This window comes from Urocitellus parryii, chromosome 1 (assembly GCF_045843805.1).
Source record: "Urocitellus parryii isolate mUroPar1 chromosome 1, mUroPar1.hap1, whole genome shotgun sequence".
NCBI lineage: Eukaryota > Metazoa > Chordata > Mammalia > Rodentia > Sciuridae > Urocitellus > Urocitellus parryii.
This window is the reverse complement of record NC_135531.1, coordinates 18,707,867-18,722,057: the sequence shown is the minus strand read 5'-3', so window position 1 is coordinate 18,722,057 and position 14,191 is coordinate 18,707,867. Positions and strand designations below refer to the sequence as shown.

At 42.7% G+C, this 14,191-nt stretch overlaps 1 protein-coding gene across 1 annotated transcript in view; it reads left to right on the top strand.

The window, feature by feature from the left end:
- The window catches only part of Egflam (EGF like, fibronectin type III and laminin G domains), a 175,124-nt gene that overhangs the window by 92,582 nt on the left and 68,351 nt on the right, over positions 1–14,191 (top strand). The window contains exon 7 of the mRNA XM_077795502.1: positions 3,471–3,637. Coding sequence (XP_077651628.1) covers positions 3,471–3,637 — 167 coding nt within the window. The remainder of the gene's footprint in view (positions 1–3,470; positions 3,638–14,191) is intronic.

The window sequence follows — 14,191 nt, the reverse complement described above, 5'->3', positions numbered from 1 at the left end:
CCTCTCTGTCAACTTCCTCCTTGTCTGGCCTTTTCATTGTTAGGGAAAGTGTTGCTATGGTGATTTGGTTGGAAACTTTTGCAGTTAGGGTAAAATGATTTTCTTGAGTCAGGGAAGATAAAACTATTGTTGAGGATGATTTAAGACAATACTTTTGCCTGGTTATCTCTTTCTCAACTCACCTCTGCCCTTTTATACCTCCAGAGACTCTAAAAACATTCAAATGGAAAACATGACAACATCCCAGGCAAAATGTTAAAGGTTTCCAACTGGTATTTAATCTGCATGAGCCTCCCTCTCACTCTATAAAATGAAATTAAATGTTAATGATTTCAATCTCTTATTCATCCAACATAGATTTTTTTCTCTCCCTACATTAAATGAACAACAAATTCAAAATAATCTTTGTGTTCTTTCTTTTGCTATCACTTTTACATGAGGATGCCATAGGTGTTTACAGGTAGCGCTGGGTAAACAACAGCATACTCCAAGGACAGATCTGAGTTATTTTCTCTATAACGATCACAAGGAAAGCTTTGCAAAGGATAGCAGGAGAATTTTATCTGAAGAGCTCATCTTTTTGGACTCTCTTTCAGGTATCCCCTGTGGTGTTCCTCTGTGAAGTGATTTTGTTCTAATTTGAGTCTATAAATGTGTTTCCTTTGACTCACTGCGGTTTTCTCTTTGATGATAAAATTAGTTTACATGAGAAGCCCATCTTTAGGGAAAGAGTAAGGGGAGAAAGAAGTCAGCCCTCTTTCTCCAGGGGGCATGCCCTGTGCTCTGTGAAATTTGCTTTTCTAAGCATGAAAATTCTTTAAGAGGTCCAGCCCTGCAAACCTCTCCTCAGCACAGTGAGCTGAGGAAGCATCTGGTGACTGGGATTTGAGTGATTCCTACCAATGAAATACTAGGCAGACACATATAAAGAAATCTGTGTTTCATACCATAAGACCCAGCTATACCACTTCTGGGTGTTTATCCTAAAGAATTAAAGCCATCATGCTGTAGTGACACATGCCTGCCCATGTCTATAGTAGCACAGTTCATAATAGCCAAACTACGGAACCAGTGTAGGTGCCCATCAATGGATGAATAAATAAAGAAAATATGGTATATATGCACAATGGAGTTTTATTTGGCCATAATAAATGGAACTATGGCATTTGCAGGAAAATAGATGGAACCTTGAGACCTTTAGGTCAAGCAAAATAAGCCCAACTCAGAAGGTCAAGGGTCATGTGTTTTCTCTCATATGCAAAAGCTAGAGAGGAAAAAATGAAAAGAAAAGTGTGTGTGTGTGTGTGTGTGTGTGTGTGTGTGTGTGTCGGGGATTGGGGTACGGATCTCATGAAAATCAAAGAAAGATCAGTAGAATGGATGAAAGGGATTGGGGAAGGAAAAGGGGAAATACTGGGGAATGATATTGGCCAAATTATATTGTTATATAACTATAATGCACCAATGAAAAATGTGGGAAGGGAAATCTGTGGTTCATTCAGACATTTCTTTTTAGCATAACGAGTCTCCATTTCCTTGCCTGGTAAGATGTTCATCACGGACAATGTCAACCTTTTTTTGCTTCCTGCCTTCCTCTAAATACATGTGTTTAGTGGTAGGACATCCTAAAGGGACATTGCCAGGGAACAAGTGGAAGGAGGGAGAGTAGCCCTTACCCACCATCACTGCAGTTTTTATCTAATGCCAAGGATCTTCTCAATCTAACTTCATCTCAGGAACCAAGCCAGCCCCACCATTTCTCAGCATATGACCTTGAGCCAGTTACTTACCTGTTCAGTGCCTTGGTTTCCTCCTCTGTATTTAAGTCAGCAACAGCAAATGGGTAGAGTGCTCACTCTTAGTATCTGCTGCATAGGGCAGCTGGGGGGAGTAAATGAGTATTAGAACAGTGCTTTGAAAGCACTTCAAAGAGATAGCTCTTATCAGCTATTGACACAAACCCTCCAGTTAGGCCATTCATTCTCACTGACCCCCTTCACACACTGATCTTCCCAGCTTTTATCTTGCTGTTCTTATCACCCACAACCCTCTTCTTTCTCCTCTTCAGAAGGGACATTCATACAGAGCACAGCTGTCCAACTGAGATGCAGTATAAGTCTATATGAAAATTTATATTTTCTGATTGGGCCATTAAAAAGATAACAAAAAACAAGTGAAATTAATCTTAATAAACTATTTTAACCCATTGTGTCATTATAATCATGTGTCCATTATGAAAAGTTATCAACGAGATATTTCACATTCTTTTTTAATTTTTCATTAAAATCTATTATACAAACCAGCACAGTGCACATGCCTATAATCCCAGAAGTTTGGGAGGCTGAGACAGAAGGATTGCAAGTTCAAGGCCAGCCTCAGCAACTTAGTGAGGCCCTGTCTCAAAATAAACAAGAAAGGCCTGGGGATGTAGCTCAGGGGTAAAACACCCCTGGGTTCAATCCCCGATACCTAAATAAATAAAATCTGTTGTACATTTTGTACTTAGCATGCATCTCAATTCAGCCTGGCTACATTTCAAGGGCTGACTGGCCACGTGGGTTAGTGGTACCATGTGACCACATCCAAGGCCAGAGTAAGCAGGCAGCTATATGTTACCAGCTCTGTAAGTGGGCAAGTCCCTTAGATGATGGCTGGCACAGGCTGAGAGTTTACAGTGGGATGTCAGGCACCACACTGATGGTGTGTATCTCATTTCATGTCTACCACGGTCCTCTTAGGTAGGGACCTTCATCATTCCCCACTTTATAGGAGAAATGGAGTCCTAAAGAAGTCTCAGCTGGTTAAGTAACAGAGCTGGGGTTTGAACGTGGCTCTGTTTGACTCCAGAGCATATACTCTCACCCTCTGCCTGTTGCCTACCAGACGGGAGCTGAAATGGAGATCTGCCTTCTCTGCGGGACACTCACAAGGACATGTGAACGTTCGGCGAGGGGGCACAGATGTATAAGTTGTTCAGAGTAAGAATGTCCACAAGCAGATTTGTCTTGGGTTTTCCCATAGCAATTTGTGCGGTCACCCTGTAAACCTCATATTTGTTTATTTGTGAACAGATTGTGAATAAATGGAATCTGCACTCTCCTGACCCCTGGGGATGGGTCTGCCAAGGGAAGGCTTGTTTATGAAACATCTGGAAAGCAGAGTCCTTGAAAATGAACTCTCCCGTGTGGGGGTCTTTTCACTGCAGTCGAGACTGTCGAGCACAAGCGGCTGGTCTCTACACAGTGCTGATTCTTGGCCCCAAATACGATGTCCTTGCTTTTATTGGCAGGAACTTCCAGTTGATGACCCATGATTTAAAATCAGGACCCCTTTCAGATAAGATCTGTTAACTCATGTTTATGAGTGTCACTTCCGGAGTTCAAATGCTGTTATTTTACACACCAGCCAGCTCCCCTTCCTGATGGTATTTCTGAATGATTTCTTTCTTCTTTTTTTTTAATTAAAAAAAGGCCAGATTTTGACAACAATTGGACCTTAATCGAAGAGCAGATCCAGATGGACTCCATGGTCATCAAGGGCCTTGATCCAGATACCAACTACCAGTTTGCCGTGAGGGCCGTGAATCCCCATGGCCCCAGCCCACGCAGCTGGCCCAGTGACACCATCCGAACCCTTGGTGAGTACCATGGCCCTCCAGGTACCATGTGTAGCTGCACTGCTGCTACAGTTGCCTCTCGAGGACTCGCTTGCTGGGGGCTTCTTCGTGTCCTGAAGAAGGGCAGGCTGGGTTGGGCTGGCCTCAGGCTTCCTCCTAGAGTTCCCAGCCCTTTGGAGACTGAAGTCACAGGCTAAGTCTATGACCAGGAGGTCAGTGGGAGATTTATTTTTGCATCATCCTTAGGGAGTTTGAGGCCAGTTTTCTTTTACAACTAAAGAATAGGACAGAATGGTGTGCAGTCTTTCTGCCCCCTTTTCATCTTTTGAGAACACGAGTTCATCTTAGAACCATAGGGGGGAAATCTCAAGCCCTCAGATGCTTCAGGATTAGTGTTCACCTGCAAATCAAGGTTGACCTCTCTGAATGACGTTCAGGGGTGTCACTGAAGTTACTGGAGTGATAACATGTCACCCTGGCACCTCATGGATGGTGTAGGTTCTTATGGTGCCTCCCTGGGGAACTGGAGGAAGCTTGGGCCAGTGTTTATCAAGTCAACCGAGGATCTTCTTAAAAGTCGGATTCTGTCTGTTCTGGAGTTCTTGCAGGTGATGTCAAGAACCATACTCCCACCAAGCCCAGCCCCTAGGCTGTGGGGAGATTTCAGAACTGAAATTCTCACTGGCACTTTTTTTTGTTCGAAGAGCCCTGTTATTACTCCGGGTCCTCTTTAACCAAGAAAGGAACTCTTGGAAAATAAGTCTCTCTCTCTACACTGGTAGTTGGCCTTCCGTCGTCCCACACAAAACCCTGATGAGTGGCTTGGAATAAGCTCCCTCCCTGTCCTTACAAAACACCAGCACAGATGACTTCCAAGGCCAGTACTACGGGTCCTTCTGAAAACAACCCCTACCTTATAAGCTTGAACGCTAGGTGGAATTGTGTGGGTATATGATGAGGTCACACTTCCAAACACACACACACACACACACACACACACACACACACACACATACACTCAGATTAACTACAATCAGTTGACAATCGTTCCCCTCTTCTTCAGGATTCAGAAACTAAAACTCCCTAGACATATGCCATGGGATGAACGAAGCCCCTTCTTTCTAGAAGAAATGTTGACCGCTCTGCTTCAATGGCCTGCCTTCTTAGATTTTTGCTAGATGAGATCTATTCTGTGGGTCACAGGAGTTAGGGGCTGACTGTATTTTGAAAACCTTAGTTTGTCTTTTCCTATTGCAATTTGAATTGGCACTCTGAGCTGTGCCCAACTATGTTAGTCAGCGTTTTGTTGCTGTAAACAAACTATCTGACAAGGGCAACTTAGAAGAGAAAGGTTTCTTTTGGGCTCACAAGTTTCAGAGGTTCAGTCCATGGTCAGCCAACTCCATTGGTCTGGGCCCAGAGTGAGGCAGAACATCATGGTGGAAGGGCATAGTGAAGGAAAGTTCCCCAGCTCATGGCAAGAAAGGGGGGCGGGCGGTGTTTACAGGAGATGAACTCTTCCAGAACATGCCTTCAGTGACCTACCACCTCTAGCCACACCCCACCTACCTACTGTTACCACTCACTCCATTAAACTAGGATGGACTGATTAGGTAACACCTCTCAAAATCCAAATGTTTCTCCTCTAAATATTCTTGCATTAATACAGGAGCTTTGGGGAGATACCTCATATCCAAACCATAACATTCTGCCCCCTGGCCTCCAAAAGTGCATGTCCATCTCACAATGAAAAGATGCATAGACATCATCTCCAAGAGCACCATAGTCTTTTTAAAAAATTTACTCATTTATTTATTTGTTCTAATTTGTTATACAGGACAACAAAATGTATTTTGATTCATAGTACACAAATGGAGCACAGTTTTTCACTTCTCTGGTTTTACACAAAGTAGAATCACACCATTTTATGTCTTCATACATGTACCTAGGGTAATGATGTCCATCTCATTTCACTGTCTTTCCTACCCCTGCCCCCTCCTTCTCCTAGCTCCCCTTTGCCCTCTCCAGAGTTCCTCCATTCCTCCCATACTCCTCCTGCACCCCAATTATGAATCAGCATCCAATCATCAGGAAAAACATTCTGCTTTCATTTTTTGGGGGGGAGGGGATAGGCTTACTTCACTTAGCATGATATTCTCCAATTCCATTCATTTATCAGCAAATGCCATGATTTTATTCTCTTTTAATACTGAGTAATATTCCATTGTGTATATACACCACAGTTTCTTTATCCATTCATCTATTGAAGGACATCTAGGTTGGTTCCACAGTTTAGCTATTGTGAATTGTGCTGCTATAAACATTGATGTGGCTATGTCACTGTATATATGCTGTTTTTAAGTCCTTTGGGTATACACTGAAGAGTGGGATAGCTGTGTCAAATGGTGGTTCCATTCCAAGTTTTCCAAGGAATCTGTATACTGCTTTCCAGATTAGTTGTACCAATTTGCAGTCCCACCAGCAATGTAAGAATGTGCCTTTTTCCCTCACATCCTTGCCAACACTTTTTGATGTTTTTATTCTTAGTAACTACCATTCTGATTGGACTAAGATGAAATGAAATCTTAGAGTAGTTTGCATTTATATTTCTCTAATTGCTAGAGATGTTGAACATTTTTTCATATATTTGTTGATCGATTGTATATCTTCTTCTGAGAAGTGTCTGTTCATTTCCTTAGCCTATTTATTGATTGGGTAATTTTTTTGCATGTGTGTTAAGTTTTTTGAGTTCTTTATGTATCCTGGAGATTAGTGCTCTCTCTGATGCGTGTGTGGTAAAAATTTGTTCCCATTCTGTAGGCTCTCTCTTCACCTCACTGATTGTTTCTTTTGCCGTGAAAAGCTTCTCAGTTTGAATCCATCCCATTGATTGATTATTGATTTTATTTCTTGTGCTTTAGGAGTCTTGTTAAGAAAGTCAGGGCCTAATTAATCCAACGTGATGAAGATTTGGGCCTACTCTTTCTTCTGTTAGGTGCAGGGTCTCTGATCTAATTCCTAGGTCCTTGATCCACTTTGAGTTGAGTTTTGTGCATGGTGAGAGATAGGGGCTTAATTTCATTTCACTGCATATGGATTTCCAGTTTTCCCAGCACCGTTTGTCAAAGAGGCTATCCTTTCCCCAGTGTATGCTTTGGGCACCTTGGTCTAGAATGAGATAACTGTATTTATGTGAGTTTGTCTCTGTGTCCTCTATTCTGTACTGTTGGTCTATATGTCTGTTTTGGTGCCAATACCATGCCGTTTTTGTTACTATTGCTCTGTAGTATAGTATAAGGTCTGGTATTGTGATACCTGCTTCATTCTTCTAAGACTTGCTTTGGCTATTCTGGGTCTCTGATTTTTCCAGATAAATTTCATGATTGCTTTTTCTATTTCTATGAGGGATGTCTTTGGGATTTTGATTGGAATTGCATTAAGTCTGTGTAGTGTTTCTGGTAGCACGGTCATTTTGACAGTATTAATCCTGCCTATCCAAGAACAAGGGAGATCTTTCCATTTTCTAAAGTTTTCTTTAATTTCCTTATTTAGTATTCTGTAGTTTTCATTGTGGAGGTATTTCACCTCTTTTGTTAGATTGATTCCCAAGTATTTTATTTTTATTTTTGAGGCTATTGTAAATGGGGTAGTTTTCTTAATTTCTCTTTCAGAGGATGTGTCACTGATGTACAGAAATGCCTTTGATTTATGGGTGTTGATTTTATAGCCTGCTACTTTGCTGAATTCATTTATTAGTTCTAGAAGTTGTCCCATAGTCTTAACAGTTCCTGTGTTGCCCAAAAGTCAAAGTCCACTCATCTGAGACTCAAGGCAAAGTCTTAGCTGTGAGCATCAAAAGCAAATTGCCAACATATAATGGCACAGAGTAAACATCCCCATTCCAAAAGGAAATATTAGGGATATAGAAGGAAGAGATGGAACCAAAGTGAAACCAAAACCAGCTATGCATACGAGCCCTGTAGCTCCATGTCCAGCATGCCCTCAATGACCCACCTCCTCCACCCATGCCCCACCTGTCTAGTTATCACCCACTTAGTCATTTAAACTAGGATGGACGAATTAGGTCACAGCTCTGATAATCCCATCATATCACCTCTGAACATTCCTGAATTAACACAGAAGATTTTGGAGGACATCTGATTTACCCTTCCACCCTCCCCATCCTTGTCATAGACAATTTAGCTCTCTGCTCTGGCTTTGTGAACAGATCAGTCTCACCTCTTTCCATCGTCCCTCAGTATTCCCTTATCCGTCGAGTTACAAAAGAAGAAGAAAGATGAGCTGTACCCGCTCATGCTAGCCTTGACTTTGCATGTGGGTGTGGATACTGGAATCAGGGAGGGACTGGTAGTAGGGGCATTCATTCCTTGTTTTATTTTCTATTTTTTATTTTTTATTTATTTATTTTTTGCTTTCTAATTGAAATGCTGTTCTGATCTTGGAGTTTCTGTTCCCCATTGCTGGATCCCATTTTTGTGGATTGATTAAGTAGAATATGATATGTGAAAGTGATTTACAAATAAGTAACATTTTATTATAATTGGTCTCTTATGTGAAGTAAAATTTTATAATTTCAAAGTAATTGTGTGCAGGGGAGATAGACAAATGAAGCAAATTTATTGAAAACTTTCAATTATGAAACATTCTTAAATAAATATGATTTTGTTGCTTTAAAGTACATATGGATTCAAATCAGAATAACAGGAATATAATTTATTAAATGACCTGTTTAATGAATGCATAAGAATGTGCTGGAGTTGGTATTTCCTTTGTGGTTTTTCTTCTGATTACTTCTACTATTTTAGAAAATCCTTTATTCTGACATGTATTCATATTTATTACTTTGATGTTGATTTTAGACTACTATTTTTGCATCCAAAACATACTTTCTCCATATATGAAATTACCTAATTATCCAATAGCCTTATCTGAATTATAATAAATTTGAAGCGTGGGTACTGTTGCTGGCACAGGCTACCATGAACCAAGCATTGTGCTTAGCACTTTACCCCCAAATCCATTTAATCCTCACAAAAACCCTGTGCTGGAGGAATAGCATCCCCTTTTTACAAATTAAAGGAAAATAAAGTCTCTGGGAAGTTATGTGTTTCGTCAAGAGTGATCATTAGAAAGGCAGGATCTGAAATTGGGTTTGGCTGACTCCACAGCTATTTCCTTAAGTGTGATTCAAGCTAAGAAGGTTATTATTCTTCTGATGCAAAGTCCCATGGGAATGGTAAAAGTCCACAGTCACATGAAAGACAGGGGCTAAGGAGGCTGCAGCAGCATGGAACAGAATATCTGAGAGTGATTTACATTTTCTTTCCTTTGAAAGACATATTATGCATATAGTAATGTGAGAAAAATGTGCATCAACCCATCTGCATAGGCCCAGCCCTGTTAGGTTACAGTCTGCAACTCTTCTCAATGGCTGTAAAAGTGCATTCCTGAGGCCAGTATTTCTACTCGTTGGGCCTTCCCACTCTCCTACTCCCCGTCCTCGTTGCCTACGTGAATGTTGGTTGGACTCTGATGTCTACTTTTTTTCCTGAACAGCAACTTCAGAATAGGAAGTTCAGGGAGACCCAAGAGGCTGTGCGGCCAATGGGGGCCCTTAGATCCTTACAAAAGAGGGTACGGTCAGGCCCGGAATGAACAGGGGAAAGATAATGCTTTCTCCTGGCTACCTGGCTACGCATGTTGACCTCCCACTGAACCTGCGTGGCCAGACTCTGTTGGCAACCTCACTGCCCAACGGGGCAGTTGGGAGGCTTAGTTGTTCTGGTGCAGATGGTTCACGAAGGTCGAGGCCCAGTGTCTTCCTTAACTCAGCCACAGTGGGGAGAAGGGTGACGTTGGTGTCAACGGGAGTGTTGAAAGATGTGTGGATTTTAAATTAAGCTATCAGTGTGCAGAAGTGGGGGCTTTGACGGACATCCATCCATCCCATCCGTTGTCATTCGCAGAGATCCAAGCTTAGCTCAGCCAGGAAGCCTAGGGGCAGGTAGCAGAGGACATTAAATAACAGAAATGCAGAAGTAAAAATGTCACAAGGCTTTTATTTTTTTACCCTCAAAGGTAAGGGGGATTTGATTAAAAACCACTTCCATGTGTGATCAATTGTAGGACTGCATAAGCTTCCCTTCACCCCAGACGGTTTAATTTCTAGGGATCATGATGAACACAGAGGAAGAATCAATGCCTCGCTCACTGCAGTGGGTTGGGTACCCTCAGTGCGTCCTCAGTAGAACAGTGGAGTTCCTTGTGTTCCCAGCAGAGGCCTTAAGAGCCTCGGGGCTTTGATATAGGCTATTTCCTTGTCTTGGAACTCTCTTCTCCAGATCTTTCCGACACCATGACCGCCCCCACCCACACATGCCTTTCTCTGAAACAAGTTGCTACTCTCACAGCTCCATTACCGGCTTCATTCTTTACATAGCACTTTCACTGCCTGGAACTATTTCATGCATTTTATTATGTGCAACTCCCCTCTAGGACAAGCTCCCTCCTGGAGCTGGAGTGACCTGTCTAATACCGTGTTCCCAACACCCCATACCAAGTTGTGGAGTACAGGGGGGAGTGAATGGAGAAGTCGGAGGTAAAGTAGATCTAGACACCCACACAGGCTGGAAGTGGGCTTTCCATTGGCAAGGTTCATAGGCAGAGGCAAACCCCAGATCTGCCGTGTGATACAAGGGGGAAGTAAGTAATGTAAAAGAGGGAAGGAGGAGAGAAAGGAGAAGGGAGGAGGCCAACCTAGTGAGTCTAAATTCAAAGCAGTGATACTGGTCTTGGAAATCATGATGGATTCTCCCAGGGTTGAAGATTAAACACTCAAGAAACATCCAGGCCAGGGTAGGAACCAAGTGTTATTTAAGAAAGAGACAGAGATGGTCTTCTCCCGAGAGAAGGGAGCCTTGAACTGGGTATCCTGGGGAGGAGGTTGTCTTGTCTCTAGATCCTAGATTTCCTGTCCCCCTCCCACCCTCTCTTTCTTACCCTGCACATGTGCCTAAGGTCAAGGAAGGAGCAGCCCAGGTGGCAATTGCCTGTGCTGGACAGTGAGGATCTCCAGAGGTGTTAGCAATGGGTTGAGTGGGGAGGTGCTGTCAGGGATATGGGCAACCCATTTCCTTTCCTTTGATAATTAGCCCTCATCTTTCTCATCATTTATTATCTACATGGACTACCTGTCCTTTGTCCCTGTCTCAGCAATAAGGATGGAAAAATGGGGCCTTTGAAAGGAAGTGGAGTGATTAAAGGGTAAGATCCGCTGTGATGGGGTGGCGATGAGGATCGGGATAGTTTCAATCCCCTTCCACTGAGCTGAGACAGACCCGCCCTGACTGAAGTGGAATTTCTGCCACAGTGGATGGCAAGGTGTTCCGGGCACCCGCACACCCCACCTTACCTTCCTGCTTCTCAGGCGGTCTACCTTCTCTCTACCTTCCTGCTCACTCAGGGTTACCCTGGAAGCTGCCTTTGGTTTTCTGGGTATATCCTGTGTCACACAAGTGTCCATGGGTGGGTCTGGCTTCTGCCCACTTCTACTCTGAGATTTGGGCCTTTGCTTTTAATTGCCTGTCTCCCCTGAGACCAGCTTCAGGATGCTGGGGTTCCCAGGTACAGGTTGTCACATGTGTAGCCCCAGAGTATATTTCCTGTATCCCCAGGAGCAGGTGAGGTTTCTGCTTGGTAAAGAGCCCCTAAATTGACTGCAGCAGTGAGTGAAGAGGAAGCAGGGGGGACAGAAGGTAGCTGCATGTTGTAAGGACTGGAGGGAAGCAATCGGGACGTGCTCCAAACCCCATGATTTATCACACTCTCCACCAAAACCTCCCAGACAGCCTGCTGCCTCTTTTAGTCAGTGCCTGTGAAAAGTTCTTGCCTGTGCTAGATCATGCCCCCTCCCCCCCAAACATCTGCACCTTTAGAGCAGCATCTGGCAGGCAGGTCTGGTGGGAAGGACCTTGCTGTGGAACTTCCATAGGAAAGTCACTTTCTCTGGATCTTAATTTTCTCAGTTCTAAAAATGAGTACCGTGATGCCTGGGGTAGGTCAGGATTTCTTTGAGGAAATGCATGTGGAACAGAGGTAATGACATCTGCTGGCTCTTCAAGATGCAGGAGAACTTAGTGGGTGTTTCTCCCATGCACAATGACCAAGGATGGTGTCACTGTCATGGGCGGGCGGCCACTAGCAGGTCTGTGGCTTTTTCTCCATGCCCAGAGCTCTGTTCTTGGGACTTGAAGAGGTTAACACGCCAGAATTCAGAAACATGAGTTCAAGAGCAAAACTTCACTGACAGAAATAGAGGAACAGAAAAAGCCACCTGAGTTAGACCAAAGGGAATCATTAGGATGGGTTTGGGTTGTGTGTGGGGACTTTCCCTCTTCCCCTGAGGATGCCATAATTGATTCTATGAAAAGGTCTGCAAATTTCGTACCTGCACAGGAGCATCACAGGAAAAACGCGAATACCCCAAAAAACTCATGTTAGATCTCCAAGCTTACATACCCTCTTCAGAGGGGAGGAGGCAGAGAGTGTAGACAATTAAGAGAAGAGTGAGTCATTTTGGAATAGAAGAATGGCTCTTTGGAAGAATAGATGATAGCCTGTGACTGTGACATCCATCTGGCCATGGTGTCAACCTGCAGCCACCTCTCCCAGAGGAATTTAATCTTCCCTGGCTGATGAGATTCCCAGGGAGAGGCTTCATGACAGTTCTTTTGGGAGGATCAGACTTTAGGAAGATAAGGAGAGCTGCTCTGGAAGCACCCTCAGTTGGAAGTAAATGGCACATACAGGGTTGGCGGTTTCCCCAGCTCTTTCAGTGCGTTGTTTAGACACCAGATACCAGATGTCAATCAAAGCACAATATGCTCTTCCAACAATGAACTGATTCTCTTATCTCTTACAAGGAACTCTCATATCTCACTGAGATTCAGGCAAAAAGAAAAGAAAAATCCAACAGAGTTGCAGTATTGTGCCTTTAGTTATTGTGTGTTGGTTGGATTTTAATCTCCCAAAAGTTAATCATCTATTTGGACAGGGGTCAGTAAATTTTTCTCTAAAGGGCAAGATAGTAAATATTTTAGAGTCTTTAGGCTAACTCTGCTGTTGTAGCAGGAAAATAACCGCAGAATAAACAGACTAATGTACATGACTATATCAAAAAAAAAAAAACTTTGTTTATGAACACGGAAGCCTGAATTTCATATAATGTTCATGTATCACCCCCCACACACAAATTATTTATTTTAATTTTTTTCCTCAACCACCTAAAAATCTGAAAACTCGCATTACTCCCTATACAAGAACAGGAAGTAGGTTGCATTTAGTCTTTGGGCTGACCTCTTTGTACCATACTGCGGGGATTTATCCCCCACCCTAATTTTCAGTGTCTCCAGGAGATTTTGGGAGTCCCCTCTTTAGTAGCAATTTTGTCCAGCTTGGAAGGAATCAATTTGTGCATAATAATGAACTTGTTCCCTTGACAGAAATCTCTGTGATTTAATTTTTGCATGAATATTCTTAAATAAGACCTGGAAAGCCTGCAACCCAGCTGCATTGGAACAGGTTTGTGCTGCTCTCTACAGAGAAAGATAAAGAGAAGCCTGGATGAGGTTACTCTGCTGGGCTTTACTCCAGGAGCTTGGGATAACCCTATAAATTGGTGAGCTGCAAGGATTTGTAAATCTTTAGAATAAGAGGGAAAAAGAGAACAGGAGGAGGAACAAATCATTTGTTTCGTTCATTGCCTAGACAAACCTGCATTTTAAGTGTGCATTTGTGCATAAACATAACTGCAAATGTGATTTTACATTCAGGGTGTCCTCTGCAGTAATCGCTCTATTGATTTGCTAATGCCTTGATGCGTGTAAATCTGAGTAACATTCATTTGCACAACTTTATCAGCTCTAAAGGAAATGATTCACTTTGCTCTTTAAATACCTGCTACCTATTAATTGCTCTTTGGAGGCCTTTGTACATGTTACATTACCATACATTTACGTTTAATCAGCACACCTATATTTAACCTCCCTAGCTAGAGAAGAGGGACTACAGCAAATGATAAAAGATAATATGCCGAATAAAGGAATTCTCCATGCTCTGGTTTCAACCTTTAGCATCAGTTCAATCAGTTGACTGACATTTTGTGGCCACACAACGTACACACATATATTATTTATTCCATTCAATGGATTTTTGAACATTAATACATTCAGGTGCACACACACACAAACACACATACACACACACACAAATGAACTCAGTATTTTTCTTTGTTTTCTTCTGTTTACTATTTAGTTTGGTCTCTTTCCTGTATACTCATTTCATGGCCAATCTGTTCTGTTCTTTCCTTTGAAACACTTCTTGCTATTACACGGTTATCCAGTGGGATCATTATTTCTCAGCATCTAAATTTCTGAATCCCTCAGAGTCTCCAATGAGTGAGTAGGGCCACAAATGTGATTTAGCACATAGAGGTGTATGGGCTCGCCTATTAATGTGTTGTGACATTTGTGTAGGAGCGGCACAGAGTGCTAGAGG